General features: G+C 38.6%; 1 protein-coding gene and 1 long non-coding RNA gene across 12 annotated transcripts in view; one reads left to right on the forward strand and one right to left on the reverse strand.

The window, feature by feature from the left end:
• PCSK5 (proprotein convertase subtilisin/kexin type 5) overlaps positions 1 to 17,507 on the forward strand; it is a 464,350-nt gene that overhangs the window by 307,918 nt on the left and 138,925 nt on the right. For 8 of the 9 annotated variants that reach the window (XM_059924937.1, XM_059924939.1, XM_059924938.1 and 5 more), the window contains exons 17-20: positions 7,190 to 7,274; positions 11,659 to 11,756; positions 12,189 to 12,318; positions 12,748 to 12,863. In XM_059924937.1, the coding sequence (XP_059780920.1) occupies positions 7,190 to 7,274; positions 11,659 to 11,756; positions 12,189 to 12,318; positions 12,748 to 12,863 (429 nt within the window). Of the gene's footprint in view, positions 1 to 7,189; positions 7,275 to 11,658; positions 11,757 to 12,188; positions 12,319 to 12,747; positions 12,864 to 16,064; positions 16,272 to 17,507 lie in introns of those variants that run through there. The other variant, XM_059924945.1, reaches the window with a different exon arrangement.
• Positions 1 to 17,507, reverse strand: part of LOC132367129 (uncharacterized) — a 94,348-nt gene that overhangs the window by 49,938 nt on the left and 26,903 nt on the right. For all 3 annotated transcript variants that reach the window (XR_009503699.1, XR_009503697.1, XR_009503698.1), the window contains exon 2: positions 6,712 to 6,881. This is a non-coding gene — a long non-coding RNA (uncharacterized LOC132367129). The remainder of the gene's footprint in view (positions 1 to 6,711; positions 6,882 to 17,507) is intronic.

Genomic DNA, 17,507 nt, shown 5'->3' on the forward strand with positions numbered 1-17,507 from the left:
AATACCTTGAAACAAATGACAATAAAAACAACTATACAAAATCTATGGGATGCAACAAAAGCAGTTCTTAAAATTCATAATGACACAGACCTTCCTCAAAAAACAAGAAAAATCTCAAATAAACAACCTAACCTACCACTTAAAAGAATCAGGAAAAGAAGAACAAACAAAACCTAAAGTCAGCAGAAGGAAGTAAATAATAAAGATCAGAGAGGAAATAAAGAAAATAGAGATTAAAAAATAATAGAAAAAATCAATAAAACCAAGAGCTGGTTCTTTGAAAGGATAAACAAGACTGACAAACTTCTGGCCAGGCTCACGAAGAAGAAAAGAGAGAGAACCCAAAAAACAAAATAAGAAATGAAAAACGAAACACAACAACTGATGTTGCAAAAATACAAAAAATCATAAGGCAATACTATGAACAATTATATGCCAACAAGTTCTACAACCTAGAAGAAATGGACAACTTTCTAGAAACACAGAGCTCACCAAAATTGAATCAAGAAGAAGTAGATAATTTAAACAGACTGATCACTAGAAGTGCAATAGAATCTGTAATCTAAAAACTGCCTACAAACAAAAGTCCAGGACAGATGGCTTCACAGGTGAATTCTACCAAACATACAAAGCAGAATTTAATACCGATCCTTCTCAAACTCTTCCAAAAAAATTGAAGAGGAGGGAACACTCCCAAAGATATTCTATGAAGTCACCATCACCATGATACCAATAAAAGACAAAGGCACTGCCAAAAAAAATTACAGGCCAATATCTATGAATAATATAGATGCAAAAATTTTCAACAAAATATTAGCAAAACAAATCTAGTAACACATAAAAAAGATCATACATCATGACCAAGTGGGATTCATCCCACGTTCACAAGGATGGTTCAACATACGCAAATCAATGTGATGCACCACATAAACAAAAGAAAAGACAAAAAACACAAGATCATCTCAGTAGATGCAGAAAAGGCTTTTGACAAAATTCAATACCCATTTCTGATAAAAACTCTCCAGAGAGTAGGCACAAAGGGAACCTACCTCAACATAATAAAGGCCATGTATGACAAATGTACAGCTAACATCATACCCAATGGTGAAAAGCTGAAATCATTTCCTCTAAAATCAGGAACAATTCAAGGATGACCACTCTCACCACTTTTATTCAACACAGTTTTGGAAGTCCTAGCCATGGCAATCATAGAAGAAAAAAAAATAAAAGGAATCCAAATTGGAGAAGAAGTAAAACTGTCACTGTTTGCAGATGACATGATACCATACATAGAAAATCCTAAAGATGCTACCAGAAAACTACTAGAGCTCGTCAGTGAATTTGGTAAAGTTGCAGGATACAAAATTAATACACAGAAATCTGTTGCATTTCTATACACTAACAACGAAAGATAAGAAAAATAAATTAAAGGAACAATCCCATTTACCATCACATCAAAAAGAATAAAATACCTAGGAATAAAACTACCTAAGGAGGCAAAAGACCTGTACTCAGAAAACTATAAGACACTGATGAAGGAAATCGAAGATGACACAAACAGATGGAAAGATACACCATGTTCTTGGATTGGAAGACTCAATATTGCCAAAATGACTACACTACCCAAGGCAATCTACAGATTCAATGCAATCCCTATCAAATTACCAATGGCATTTTTCACAGAACTAGAACAGAAAATTTTACAATTTGTATGGAAACACAAAAGACCCCAAATAGCCAAAGCAATCTTGAGAAAGAAAAACAGAGCAGGAGGAATCAGGATTTCTGACTTCAGACTATACAGCAAGGCTACAGTAATCAAGAGACTATGGTACTGGCACAAAAACAGAAATATAGACCAATGGAACAGGATAGAAAGCCCAGAGATAAACCCACACACCTATGGTCACCTTATCTTTGACAAAGGAGGCAAGAATATACAACGGAGAAAAGACAGGCTTTTCAATAAGTGGTTCTGGGAAAACTGGACAGCTACATGTAAAAGAATGAAATTAGAACACTCGCTAACACCATACACGAAAATAAACTCCAAATGGATTAAAGACCTGACTGTAAGGCCAGACACTATAAAACTCTTAGAGGAAAACAAAGGCAGGACACTCTTTGACATAAATCTCAGCAATATCTTTTTGGATCCATCTCCTAGAGTAACAGAAATAAAAACAAACACAAACAAATGGGACCTAATTAAACTCAAAAGCTTTTGTGCAGCAAAGGAAACCATAAACAAAATGAAAAGACAACCCATAGAATGGGAGAAATATCTGTAAATGATGTGACCGATAAGGGAATGGTCTCCAAAATTTACAGTTCATGCAGCTCAATATCAAAAAACAAACAACCCAATCAAAAAATGGGCAGAAGACCTAAATAGACATTTCTCCAAAGAAGACATACAGATGGCCAAGAGGCACATGAAAAGATGCTCAACATCACTAGTAATTAGAAAAATGCAAATCAAAACGACCATGAGATATCACCCCACACCCGTCAGAATGGCCATCATCAAAAAGTCTACAAACAATAAATGCTGGAGAGGGTGTGGAGAAAAGGGAACCCTCCTGCACTGTTGGTAGGAATGTAACTTGGTACAGCCACTATGGAGAACAGTATGGAAGTTCCTTAAGAAACTAGAAATAGAGCTACCATATGATCCAGCAATCCCTCTCCTGCATATATACCGAGAAAACCATACTTCGAAAAGATACATGCACTCCAATGTTCACTGCAGCACTATTTACAATAGCCAAGACATGGAAGCAACCTAAATGTCCGTCAACAGATGAATGGATAAAGAAGATATGGTACATATATACAGTGGAATATTACTCAGCCATAAAAAAAGAATGGAATAATGCCATTTTCAGCAACATGGATGGACCTGGAGATTGTCATACTGAGTGAAGTAAGTCAGACAGAGAAAGACAAATATCATATGATATCACTTACAGGCGGAATCTTTTAAAAAAAAATGATACAAATGAACCTTTTTACGGAACAGAAACAGACTCACAGACTTAGAGAACGAACTTATGGTTACCAGGGGAAGGGTGGGCGGGGGGAGGGATAGAGTGTGAGTTTGGGATTGACATGCACACAGTGCTATATTTAAAATAGATAACCAGCAAGGACCTACTGTACAGCACAGGGAATTCTGCTCAATATTCTGTAATAACCTAAATGGGAAAAGAATTTGAAAAAGAATAGATACATGTATATGTATAACTGAATCACTTTGCTGTACACCAGAGACTAACACAACATTGTTAATCAACTATACTCCAATATAAAATAAAAATGTTAAGGGGGGGGGGGAATATAATAAAAGGTATTTATGACAAACCCACAGCCAAGATAATACTCAATTGTGAACATCTGAAAGCCTCCCCACTAAAATCTGGAGAAGGACAGGGATGCCCACTCTCAGCTCTTCTATTCAGCATAGTATTGGAAGTCCTAGCCACAGCAATCAGACAAGAAAAAGAAATAAAAGGTATTCAAATTGGAAGGGAAGAGGTAAAGTTGTCATTATATGCTGATGACATGATTACATATATAGAAAGCCCTAAAGACTCCACAAAAAACTACTAGAACTGATAAACGAATTCAGCAAGGTAGCAGGATACAAGATTAACATACAGAAACCAGCTGCATTTCTTTACACCAACAATGACTATCAGAAGGGGAATGTAAAAAAAACAATACCTTTCAAAATTGCACCCCCAAAAATAAAAGACTTAGGAATAAACCTGACCAAGGAGGTGAAAGACTTATATGCTGAGAACTATAAAACATTAATAAAGGAAAGTGAAGATGATTCAAAGAAATGTAAAGATATTCCATGCTCTTGGATTGGAAGAATTAGTATTGTTAAAATGGCCATACTACCCAAAGCAATCTACAGATTTAATGTGATCCCTATCAAATTACCCATGAATTTTTTCACAGAACTAGAACAAATAATCCAAAAATTCATAAGAAACCATAAAAGACCCAGAATTGCCAAAGCAATCCTGAAGAAAAGAACAAAGCAGGAGTCATAACCCTCCCAGACTTCAGACAATACTACAAAGCTACAGTATTGGCACAAAAACAGACATATGGATCAATGGAACAGAATAGAGAGCCCAGAAATAAAGCCACGCATCTACAGTAAATTAATCTTCGACAAAGGAGACACAAATATACAATGGGAAAAAGACGGTCTCTTCAGTAAGTGGTGTTGGGAGTGTTAGACAGCTGCATGTAAATCAATGAAGTTAGAACACACTCTCACACCATACACAAAGATAAACTCAAAATGGCTTAAAAACTTAAACATAAGACATGACACCATAAAACTCCTAGAAGAAATCATAGGCAAAACATTCTCTAACATAAATCATATCACTGTTTTCTTTGGTCAGTCTCTCAAGGCAGTAGAAATAAAAACAAAAATAAACAAATGAGACCTATCAAACTCACAATGTTTTGCACAGCAAAGGAAACCATAAACAAAATGAAAAGACAAAGTACAGAATGAGAAAAAATATTTGCAAATCATGCAACAGACAAGGGCTTAATTTCCAAAATATAAGAACAGCTCATACAACTCAACAACAAGAAAAACATAACCCAATCGAAAAATGTGCAGAAGAGCTAAATAGACATTTCTCCAAGGAAGACATACAGATGGCCAATAGGCAAATGAAAAGATGTTCAACCATTGCTAGTTATTAGAGAAATACAAATCAAAACTACAATGAGGTACCACCTCACATCGATCAGAATGGCCATCATTAAAAAGTCTACAAATAACAAATGCTGGAGAGGGTGTGGAGAAAAGGGAACCCTCCTACTCTGTTAATGGGAATATAAGTTGGTGCAGCCACTGTGGAAGACAGTACGGTGGTTCCTCAGAAAACTGAAAATAGAACAACCATATGATCCAGCAGTCTCACTTCTGCGCACATATCCAGACAAAACTATAATTCAAAAAGATACACGCACCCCTATGTTCATAGCAGCACTATTCACAATAGCCAAGACATAATGTCCATAGATAGATGAATGGATCAAGAAGATGTGTGTGTGTATGTATATAAATATATACATACACACACACACACACACACACATAATGGAATACTACTCAGAGCCATAAAAAAGAATAATGCCATTTGCAGCAACATGGATGCAAGCAGAGAATATCATGCTAAGTGAAGTCAGAAAGAGAAAGACAAATACCATATGATATCACTTATATGTGGAATCTAAAATAAGACACAAATGAACCTGAACCTATCTATGAAACAAAAACAGAAATCAGGAACGTAGAGAACAGACTGGTGCTTGCCAAGGGGGAGCGATGCAGTGGGAAGTTGGGGTTAGCAGATGTAAGCTTTTCTATATAGAATGGATAAACACCAAGGTCCTACTGTATAGCACAGAGAACTATATTCAATATCCTATGATAAACCATAATGGAAAAGAATATATAAAAAAGAATGTGTATATATGTATAACGGAATCACTTTGCTGTACAGCAGTAATTAACACAATATTGTAAATCAACTACACTTCAATAAAAATTTTTAGAAAAGGGCTCAGAAATAAGTAGGATTCCCTGAAGAAAAAATTCAAAATTCTTTCAAGAAGGCTGAGCCTTGGGAAAGGAATTTGGTTGTAGATGGTATATGATAAGATAAAGATAATTGAGAGAACCAGTTCTTTAGCCAGAGCCTGGAAGGTAGATAATTAAAGAAGGCTATTTAAACAATTACTTTGCTGATACAAGTGGTCTGTGCATCTCTCTCCTTCTATGCAATTGCCTTTTGTTTTAATTTCCTCCTTTAATGAGTCCATTTACGTATAACATAGTGATTATGCATGATCGTGACTAGCAGTAATTACCGCCAACATATTTACAGTTCCCTTGAATAATGTCATTAACTCCTCAAGACAAGCTGAGAGGTAGGCATTATTGTAATATTTAGTTAACAAATGGGAGAACAGAGACTGTGAACTTGCCCACTGGAAATGCTAAAAGCATAACACAAATCTAGGTCCTCTGGCTTCAGAGCCTATGCCATGTCCAGTAGTCTCAATGACACTATGAGGGGGAGATCATAGATTGTAAAGGACTTCATATTTCAGGCCAAGGGGCTCAGAATTGAGAAAGGAAATGGACTTCCAGGAGGTCCTTAGAGGGATCCATTAAAGCAGTGCTTCTCTGTGGAACCCTGAAGAACACCAGCATTTAAAGAGCAGATAGAGGGGCTTCCCTGGTGGTGCAATGGTTGAGAATCTGCCTGCCAATGCAGGGGACACGGGTTCGAGCCCTGGTCTGGGAAGATCCCACATGCCGCGGAGCAACTAGGCCCGTGAGCCACAACTACTGAGCCTGCGCGTCTGGAGCTTGTGCTCCGCAACAAGAGAGGCCACGATAGTGAGAGGCCCGCGCACCGCGATGAAGAGTGGCCCCCGCTCGCCGCAACTACAGAAAGCCCTCGCACAAAAACGAAGACCCAACACAGCCAAAAATAAAAATAAAAAAAAAAAAGAGTAGATAGAGAAGCCTATAGACAAAGCTTCATTCAAGTCTACATACACATGAGGTTAGAATCCACTTGCATCTCAGAGAAGGTATCAAGTCTCCAGCTGCTATGAAGTTTAAGACACTGAACAACGCAAGAAAAAATCAACCCTTACCTTAAAAGCGAGTTCTCTTTCCTAGTATAGTTCGTCAGAGTAGTCCTGAAAGCTGTGAGCATGGGGTCTACCGTTCCATCCCTCAGCTGCTAGCGTTGCTTCTCAACACTTACTAGTGACAGTGCCCCAGCTTCATGAGTGAGATTTTCATTGTAGGAAGTTAGGAAACCCTGCTTGGGAAAGAGAATGGGAAGAAGAAAAAAACCAATAAACTATTTAAGAATTAAGTGGGCTGTAGTTCTCTTGTCTATAAAATGGTAGATATCACTAAGGTGTTACCCCATGCTATATAGTTCCTACCTGTATTTGGTTTGCTGAGAAGTGGTAGCAAGTGCTGAGTCTGGGGCTTTTCCTACAGTTTCCTACTCAAGGCCATGTGTACTATAGCATACATTAGCAAACATTAGAACATATGCTTTGATGGAATCCAGTTGACCAAAACTGATTTATAACCTTGTTACTTTTTCTTTTTTAACAGAGAAAAATCTTTGCCGGAAATGCAGTGAAAACTGCAAGACATGTACTGAATCCGACAACTGTACAGAATGTAGGGAGGGGTTAAGGTAAGAGAGTGAAGGATTTCATCAAGTAACACAGCCCAAGAACTTCTCAGTATAAATTAAAAAAAAAAAAAAAGTAAATAGATAACCCTTTTATAAGTCACCCTTGGTTTGACTCCCATTCAAACACTTGATTGCTATTTGCATTATCTCTACCATTTTATGTGAAAAAAAGGATACCATCTTGGCTAAGGAAGGTTTATAAACCAAATAAAATTCCCTTTAGAAAAGATGGCTCAAATACAAGTAAATAAATGGCCATTTGAGAGGCTTGCTTCAGGCTTTTTGACCGGTAGTGCATCAGTCAAGGATTACTGTGTAGGTAACACCAATGAATTATATTTAATCCCCGTGATTCATTCCTCTGATGGTTGAAACTATCCCCTTATCTTTATTATTTCTCTCCGTATAGCCAATCATTCTCTTATCTTCAGCACCTCAGGCTGGTTCCATTATGCTATGGTATGCACATAGATTTAATACCAAGGGGTGTTTTCCTTGAATGGATGAGACCTGCACGTTGCTACAGCCAGATAGTTGATAGATTCCTTGAGAGAATAACATGCAGCTCAAATGAACTAGGTATTCTCTTGATATCCTTAGTGAAGGTCACATCATCCCACACTGAGTGAGGAGTTGGACTCTGGGTTTATTACATAGAGCTAGAATCGTGCTCCACTGCTTCCACTGCTTCCCTTTCAAGAATCAACAGTACCGGGCTTCCCTGGTGGCGCAGTGGTTGAGAATCTGCCTGCTAATGCAGGGGACACGGGTTCGAGCCCTGGTCTGGGAAGATCCCACATGCCGCGGAGCAACTAGGCCCGTGAGCCACAACTACTGAGCCTGCGCGTCTGGAGCCTGTGCTCCGCAACGAAAGGCAACGATAGTGAGGCCCGCGCACCCTGATGAAGAGTGGCCCCCACTTGCCACAGCTAGAGGAAGCCCTCGCACAGAAACGAAGACCCAACACAGCCAAAGATAAATAAATAAATAATAATTTAAAATAAAAAAAAACTTAAAAAAAAAAAAGAATCAACAGTACCTCTCTTTTCACCTCTGATCAGAGGTGAAATATGCAGGGTCCAGGCAGTTTTTAGGCAGGTAATTCTTTGCATTAATTGATAGCGGAACATCATTTTTATTTAGATTAATTGATTATCCGTGGCTTTCTTTTTTTCCCCATAAATGCATTCAGTGTCAGTTTGCTTAGCACCTTTTACCTCAGGACTTCAGTTTTGACAAATAGCAGTCTGGTCGGCCTCCTACTGCTTTTTGTAGAAGGAGCAGATCGGCATAATGAAAAGAAGGAAGATAAATGTGAGCTCAAACCTTTCTCTGCCATTTATCATCTGTGTGATTTTGGCCAAGTCACTGTGCCCCTCTGAGCTTCGGTTTTCTCATCTATAAAATGGTGATAATAACCCCGATGTTGCTGGATCATGATAAGGATTAACTGTGATAACATTTACAAAGCACTTATTCCAATATCTGACACTGAATTGGTCCATGAGAAATAAAAGATTAAGATTATTCTCTGTAGTTCTTAGGGAACATTTGATAGAGTAAGTTAACCAGTGCTCTCCAACAGAAGTATGAGAACCATATGTTATTTTAAATATGTCAGTAGCCACATTAAAAGGAGTAAAAAGATACGGGTGAAATTTATTTTGATAAAATATTTAATCAGATATATCCAAAATATCATTTCAACATGTAACCAATGTAAGACAATATAAAAGATAATTAGTGAGATATTTTATATTCTTTTTTGTTTGTAGTACCTAGCCTTCGAAATCTGATATGTATTTCACCCCTAAAGCACATCTCAATTCAGACAATAATTTTTTATGAGAAATACTTGAGCTGTATTTAGATTTTATAAAATCTAGTTGAAGTAGGTTTTATATAGCCAAGTTGTTCCACACTTACTCAAAAGTTTGCCAATAACCAAATCAAGCGCCAATTTGTAAAATTTAGAATGAAATTAACAAAAATAAAACAAAATGTTAAATTCTGTTCCTTGGCCACACTAGCCACATTTCAAGTGCTCCCGAGCTACAGGTGCTAGAGCGTGTGGGACGGCACAGGTCTAACCTGGCTGGCTTATCCCAGAAAGAACCCAGGAGTTCACGGTACCAGGTTCGTTAGCCTTGCCACCCCTGTATTTTGTTTTGTTTTGTTTTGTTTTAGATAGTAGTCATCTTTTCTTTTTTAAATTTATTTATTTTATTTCTTTATTTTTGGCTGTGTTGGGTCTTCGTTTTCTATGCGAGGGCTTCCTCTAGTTGCGGCAAGTGGGGGCCACTCTTCATCGCGGTGCGCGGGCCTCTCACTGTCGTGGCCTCTTGTTGCGGAGCACAGGCTCCAGACGCGCAGGCTCAGTAGTTGTGGCTCACGGGCCCAGTTGCTCCGCGGCATGTGGGATCCTCCCAGACCAGGGCTCGAACCCATGTCCCCTGCATTGGCAGGCGGATTCTCAACCACTGCACCACCAGGGTAGCCCCACCCCTTTATTTTGGAACCAGCAGAAAGCATCATGGCTCACAGAGACTGCTGTGCTGCACGTCCCACTTAGTGCATTCCCTCCTCACACAGTGCAGCCTCCGTCTCCTGCTGAATAAGTGCCAACCTCAGAAGTAATGTCCTTTATTAGAAAAATGAGGCAGCTTTTTAAAAACTTTGATAAGTTTTTTGGTAGTCCTGTTTCCTCCCACAAAAGGATTCATTTGATGCACTGTCCCCTTTTTACAGCTCTACAAAAAGGAAAGGGATTTTCTTTTACTGGCTTTTTAAATGACAGCTCTCTGGCCAGTAGAAGATCTATGAATGAAATACACTTGCTGTCTCCTTGAGGCTCCCTGCGTTTTCCTTAGGGGCTTCTAGGGTTGGCCATTTTGCCTCAAGAGACCTGTAAAATTTTAAATACTGGCTAAAAACAAACAAAAATATCTATGCATAAAATACTAGAAGGAAATGGATTAAAATGTGAACAGGACTGCCTGGGATTCTTTTTCAACTACTTTGGTTTTTGTCCTTTCCAAATTTCTTTAAAGAGCATAGGGAAAAATAAATGTTACTTTTTAATAGTATGATCCATATTCAAAACACAGTCAAGTAAGATGTGAATTGGAACAATATAGAGAAATATATTTTTTATAAGAAAATAGAAAGCATTTGACCCTGTTGCTTAGATACCCATTTTCTAGTATTGTCTATGGGGTGACATAGGATTATGGTAACAGTCTCACTATTGAGTTATTCCGTGAGTAAAATTTGTATATTAAATGTTGTAAATTTTATGCATTTGTTTTTAATTTTAAGAATCTGTCTGTAGACTATGAAAAAGCTCATAGCTGATAAAAATTAGAAGAAAAAAATACACATTCCTCATTTGACATTCTAGCAACTCATTAGGTAACGCCTAAGAGTGCTATTTAGAGAAAATATGACACAGACAACACCTAAAAAGACTAAATAATAGTATAAGGAAAATCGAGATGTTTGGAGAAGCAGCAGTATAAGTAGATAATTTTGCCAAATTTTTCATTAGAGTTTAAAATTAATAAATCAAGCAATAAAGGCAAAAGTATATTAGAATTCTGTTGTTTTGATAGGAACCAATAGAAGAACTAAAATCAGAAACACTTAAAATCAAAAAAAGGCTATTCCTGGGAGTTTGAGCTGGGGGTTGGGCAGGGAGAGTTGTGCGCTTTTATTCAGCTGTAATTCATTTTACCATGTGTTTCTACTACATTTATAGTTACAGAACTACTTTTAAGTTTATTGTGTAGTACAGGGGTCCCCAACCCCCAGGCTGCGGACCACTACCCGTCCACGGCCTGTTAGGAACTGGGCCGCACGGCAGGAGGTGAGCGGCGGGCAAACGAGTGAGGCTTCATCTGCCGCTTCCCATCGCTGGCATTACTGTCCCCCCCACTCCCCCATCTCATGGAAAAGTTGCCTTCCACGAAACTGGTCCCTGGTTCCAAAAAGGTTGGGGACCGCTGGCATAGTAGGTCTAGGAGGTCTGGATATCAGGGAATTGGTGAGCATATTGTTAGCTAAGGTGATTGTTTGGGTCAATAAAATACTTTTAAAAACCTCCATGTTGTAAAATGTTAAGAAGAAATGTGTCAGCCAGTCTAATAATTAAGAGGAATGTCCCCAAAGCTTGCAGCACGTGTGTATGCTACAGACATAATTTTAGGCACAGAGAAGCATTACAGGCATTGGGAGGAGGAAAAAAAAAGACTACAGGGGCTATTTCCCATGCTTCGAAGCTTTGCCAAAGCCACTGGTCTCTGGGGGGAACTATATTTGTTACATATGGCGTTGGGGAGTCATGACTTCTTTGCCTGATCACAGCAGTCTGTGTCTGTGTCTTCAGCCTGCAGGGATCCCGGTGTGCCGTTGCCTGTGAGGACGGGCGGTACTTCAACGGCCAAGACTGCCAACCCTGCCACCGCTTCTGCGCCACCTGCACTGGTACCTTCTCTCCCAGTCCTCTTGTTTATTCTTCTGGCTCTGGTTTGGCTTTTGTTTACCTGTCTTTCTCCATCACTCATGCAAACCCATTTGATATTTTTAAAATAAATGCTGGAGAAGCATGGGTCTCTTCTGATAATCATGCATGTATTCTCAGAAGTCAGTCATCAGTAGCCTATGCTCATTGAAAACTTAAATTTCCCAGTGATAACCTCCTTCGCTTTCCAAAGAGATTTGATGTTTTTGGCAAATGGGTTCCATGTAAAACTGGAGCATTATTTTTTCCAAAGAACATAAGGAAAAGCACAAATATCATAATTATTAAAATTACAACCTACTAATGCCATTTTAACCAACTATGCAAGAAGCGGCCCATCATGCAACCTCTTCTGAGGTTTTGTTTCTGTCTTCTGCATCTGTCTTGCTTTTAAGGAGCAGGTGCTGGTGGGTGTATTAACTGCACAGAGGGCTACTTCATGGAGGATGGGAGGTGCGTGCAGAGCTGTAGTATCAGCCATTACTTCGACCACTCTTCAGAAAATGGATACAAATCCTGCAAAAAGTAAGTGGATCCACCCCATAAGCCCTAGTGTTTGGCTACCGGGTTCCTTATTTGACTGCCTTCATAAATAATATGAAACAGAATTATTAATGAAAAATAAGTTTCAAACATTTACGTGTGTGGACACGGCGCTGCACCTTTAACCCAACTGATTTTTTTTTTTTTTTTTTTTTTGCACCTCGAAAGAACTTTAAAACCTCTAAAGTAATATTTCTGTTTCAAGTGCATGCTCTCTCCCCTTTAAAATCATAGTCTACCTGCTAGGCTTTCTTTAATGTTGTCAAACCTAGCGGTTATTGTAAGAAAAGATTTTTGTGGCATCTTCAAAGGGAGAAGATGAAGTTTAAGACATTAAGAGGTTGGTAGCAAACACATCTTCTTCTGTGCCTGATGTGCGAAAGGATGATAAATTGTACATTCTCCCCATAGATGTGACACCAGCTGTTTGACATGCAACGGTCCGGGGTTCAAGAACTGTACGAGCTGCCCCAGTGGGTATCTCTTAGACTTAGGAATGTGTCAAATGGGAGCCATCTGCAAGGACGGTGAGTACAACTGCTCGTTTTGATCTTCTGAGTAAAGTGTGATATTTCTACGTTAAGGTCTAATATATTTCCACTTGAAAATGAAACTATCAAGCGTGCCCCAGATAGGACATGCCCAATATCTTGTTGGTGTTCGTTCATCTTGAACTTCTACCCTCAATGGGTTTGGTTTTTTGGTTGTTTCAATTGCAAGAACTAAAGCATCCACTAACCAAGATGGCACTAGTTAATTTTTTTTTACGTAGTAAACTTGGTTCTTTACAACTTTTGAGTTTTGGGTTCACAGCAAAATTGAGCAGAAAGTGCAGAGTTCTCACATAGCCCCTGACTACCCTACGCACATACACAAACACACACACAAACACTCCCATTATCAGAGTCCCTCACCAGAATGATGTTTGTTATAGTTGATACCTACATTGACACATCATTATCACCGAAGTCTATAGTTTACATTAGGGTCCACTCTTGGTGTTCTATGAGTTTGGACAAATGTATAAAGACAAGTATCCACCATTGTACTATCATACAGAACACCTTCACTGCCCTGAAAATCCTCTGTGCTCTGCCTGTTCCTCCCTCCTTCCCTCCCCCTGCCCAACCCCTGGAAACCACTAAATTTTTTTACTGCCTCATAGATTTGCCTTTTCCAGAATGTCATATAGTTGGAATCATACATCAAACACTAACTAGAAAAGGCTACCTACTGTATTTTTTCCAGTCTTTTGGCATATGTACTTTTCATCAGATTTTTAAAATACCGTATACAAGGAGTTTTGTATCTTGCTTTCTGCACTAAGCATTAGATAAACATTATCCTATGTTTTTACAAAGTCTTCAGAAACTTCATTTTTAATAACAGCTTAATATTCTATCATGTGGAGATGCCACAGTTTATTGCCACTCTCCTCTTATTTGGATTGTTTATAATTTTGATATGTAAATAACAATCAAATGGTATCTGAATCTTTCATTAAGCTGTGATAGATAGGCATCTATCTAATGACAGAACCAACTACAGATTGGTTCTAATGTTAATGTTGGTCTATTTTTCTTTTCATTGCACCAGTGGTTCTCAATCAAAATGCCAGGACCCCAGACCTTCCCCAAAGATTCATTTAAATTGGTCTTGGGGTACAGTTTGAGCACTGATAGCTTTAGAATCTTCTCAGGTATTTTTAATGTGCCGCCATTCCCCCTGACAATTGGGGAAATACCAAGTTCTCTCACTTTTCTAGCCTCAGTTTCCCCATCTATAAAATGAATGAATTTAAATTATTCCAACTCCAGCCTTTTGTGAACTTTGACTCTCGATATAATTCATGCAGAGAGGGCCCTAAAATTTGTGCCTAAATTTTATGCAGACGTGCATCTCAATGATGTAGAAAGAAATTGTTTTGAACCATCGTTGTTCTAAACATCTTTGGACTGTTAGGGAAATAGGAAAATAAAAAACTATGCATTTGGAACAGTTTTCCCTGATAAAATCATTTCCCTGGGTTTAATCTTTGTCTTCTTTTGAACGGTACCTCTTCTGGAAATTTCACAAGAGGCAGAAGAGTGCTGTGGTTGGGAGAATGTGGATTCAGGAGTCAGAATGCTGTCATTCATATCTAGCCTCCAGACCTTGGGCAGGTTATGAGCTTTTCTGGGCCTCACTTCCCTCATCTGTAAAAATGAGAAGGCTAATGCTGTCGACCTCATATGGTTATTCTACAACTTCCCGTTAGGAATCTCAAAACATCAAAAAGATCTGAGCATGCGATGGCATGCATAGGAACATCATTTATGGTCTCATATCCACAGGGTATCACAGGTGACTGTGCATCTTCATAGCTTTTCTAATGTATGATTGACCTGGCAGGGATGGGCAGACCTGCTCAGGCTCTGTGTTTAAACTCTTCATGGCCAGGGCTAATTCTCACCACACAACATGGAGGTGAGAAGATTGAGGGATGGCACCCCAGGTACTATGTAAGTATCACCTTTTAGTTACCAGCCAGTGCTCCTTACCCTTACTTGAAAAGATGGTTCCCCTATATCTGAATATGATCAGAAGTTTTGTAAGTTAGTAACTGAAAAACTAAGGAAGATTTTTAAGTGATTGACCCAAAAGATCCACTGTGACTTGAAATTTTCACCCGTAGCACTTGGTACCGGGCATTTCAAGGTTTGTGATGCTTTAACGGCTTTCCCTAAACCACAGTAAGCATGGGATAATTTGTGCCAATGGCACTTTGGTAAAAGTGGAGTGTCAGGATTGCAGGCAAAAGTGGAAAATGAAGAACCATGATTTGTGATGAGTCCATTTTCAGGTCGGTTAAAGAATGAGATCATTGATGGCTCACCAGGCTTTTCAAATCACGTGGCAGTTGCATTCAGGGATGTGCTATTTATTTTCTTTCAACTGTCATATTTCAGTGATTCTAAGACATACTTTTTTAATATATTTTAACAGATCTGGAATCAGATGCATCTTATAATTCATGGCAGCTTACAACTGCTTTTGATCCACAGGTTGATGTGACATAGTTGTCGTTGCCTGTGACTTAGTCACAGATATGTCTAGTCAACTGAGTTAGGCACATGATCACTCCTACTTGTGTTGCATTTAATTGCACTTCATAATAGCCTGAAAAAGTTAAACTATTTCTCAATATTCAAAGGAAGAATTATTACATAAGCCCAGAAACAAAACAGCATGTTATATAAATTTAACTAATACTTTCAATAAGCATAAAACTAATATTCTGATAAGAGGCTATTGTGTCACCATTTAATATGAATTTTTTTCTTGGTAGTACTTAAAGCAGTGGTGCATCTGAAATCCAGTGTCTTGGATTCAGTGAAATATAGTATAAATGACTGTATACGCTCTGCTCTAGGTAACTCCAAAAAGAAAAATTCCTTGCCTATATTATTATTGATTTCTAATTTATTCTTTTTCTAATCTTTTTTTTCCTTTCATAAATGGATACCAATCACATTTACCGTTGGACTGCAATATCTCTCCTTGAAAACAATGCTGTTGACTGAAATCACTTTGGGTGGACCAAATTTCCTCCTGTTGACTGCTCCCGAATGATCTCTTCCAATCCCCCCAATCTGCCTCTCTGGCCAATCACAACCTTCTTCCGTGTGTGTCCATCATGCTGCTCTCGTCCTCAACTTCCCCTCTCTCTTGCTGACTTCCTGGAAAAGCAACGGAAGAGTCCTGGGCGGAAGGAGGCTTCTGTATGCTAGTGAAAAAGAACAATCTGTGCCAACGGAAGGTTCTTCAACAACTTTGCTGCAAAACCTGTACATTCCAAGGCTGAGCTGCCATCCTAGATTTCTTTGTTCCTGTAGACTTATAGATTACTCCATATTATTATTAAAAAGAAAAAAGCAAGCAAAAAAAAAAAAAAAGCAAGCCACCTCTCTCTTTCTTGCTCTCTTTTTCTCTCTCTCTCAAATTTGTGCAGGGAGATGGTGAACTGTTTTGTCAGAACTTAAATGGAAAAACAAAAAAAATAAACCTACAACAAGCCTACCTTTTATAACTGGGTGTTTAGTGCTAAACAGCCAGAACCACAGAGACAGTATTGTATGACCAAAGCATTTGATGCCAAAATTTGACGTTAAAGTAATGATTTGATTTCCTGCCCTGTTTTTGAAGGTCCATTTTTTTTCCTTTTGCATTTACTTGCTTGTTCCCCCTTTGAGACGCCTAAAAATATACCTTTCAAAAACATCACAAGAGCAGACATAGATCAAAATGAAACAGAAAGCTCTTGCAACCATCATTTTTCATGCTTGAGTCCACTGTTGGGGGAAATGGCAGAAAACTGGACCTAAGGGCATTAAGAACATCCCGCAGAGTTGTGTTCAGTGTCGTTTGTCTTGGTTTTTCACAGTTGACCATTGATACTTTCCACACATAATTTACTTCATGCATTATGTGCTGGTTTTGGCATTGTGCCCACTTGATAAGTCTGCTCCACTGGTTTCATCAGATAGACTTGCTGCTACTGGCTTTTCCATGGTAGATTCGGTTATTTCACATACAGCTGGTCAAATGGGATTGCTCTGCATAGTCAAAGTGGTGATGGACAGAATGCAAAGATTCACAAAATAGCTGAGACTGATCCAGCTCCCCCCAAATCCAGAGTGTTCACTTGTAAACCCTGCACAATCTCTTGGTGCTATTCAGCCATTATCCCCATAGCATTTTTTTTTTTTTTTAAGGCCATCAGAAATTCTATGTGTTGTAGTGGGAAGCATTTTGGATATGATGAAGAAAATTTCTTCCTGGAGTCAAAAGTTTCTAAAAGGTCCTGTATTTTTAAGAAATGGAATTTATTTAAATAATATTTAAGCTCGTGCCCAAGTTGGCCGGGCAACATTTTTCAATGGTGCTTATTAGAAGTTTTTTTCATCTTGTCATTTTAAGAAAATAAAACTGGAAATGGAATATGGGCAGCATGATTGTACCCTCCTGGTTCTGTTCTTTTCCCACTCCTCTGTCCCTCTATAACCATGCTATGATACACCTGTCCACTGAATGTCACTGAGATCATCTGTTTTCTTGGAAGTATCTTCACTGGTTTTCTATGACTCCCCAAACACATCCTGGAATCTAGCAGACTGAATTATGTGAAGACT

The sequence above is a fragment of the Balaenoptera ricei genome, chromosome 6 (assembly GCF_028023285.1).
Source record: "Balaenoptera ricei isolate mBalRic1 chromosome 6, mBalRic1.hap2, whole genome shotgun sequence".
Lineage (NCBI taxonomy): Eukaryota > Metazoa > Chordata > Mammalia > Artiodactyla > Balaenopteridae > Balaenoptera > Balaenoptera ricei.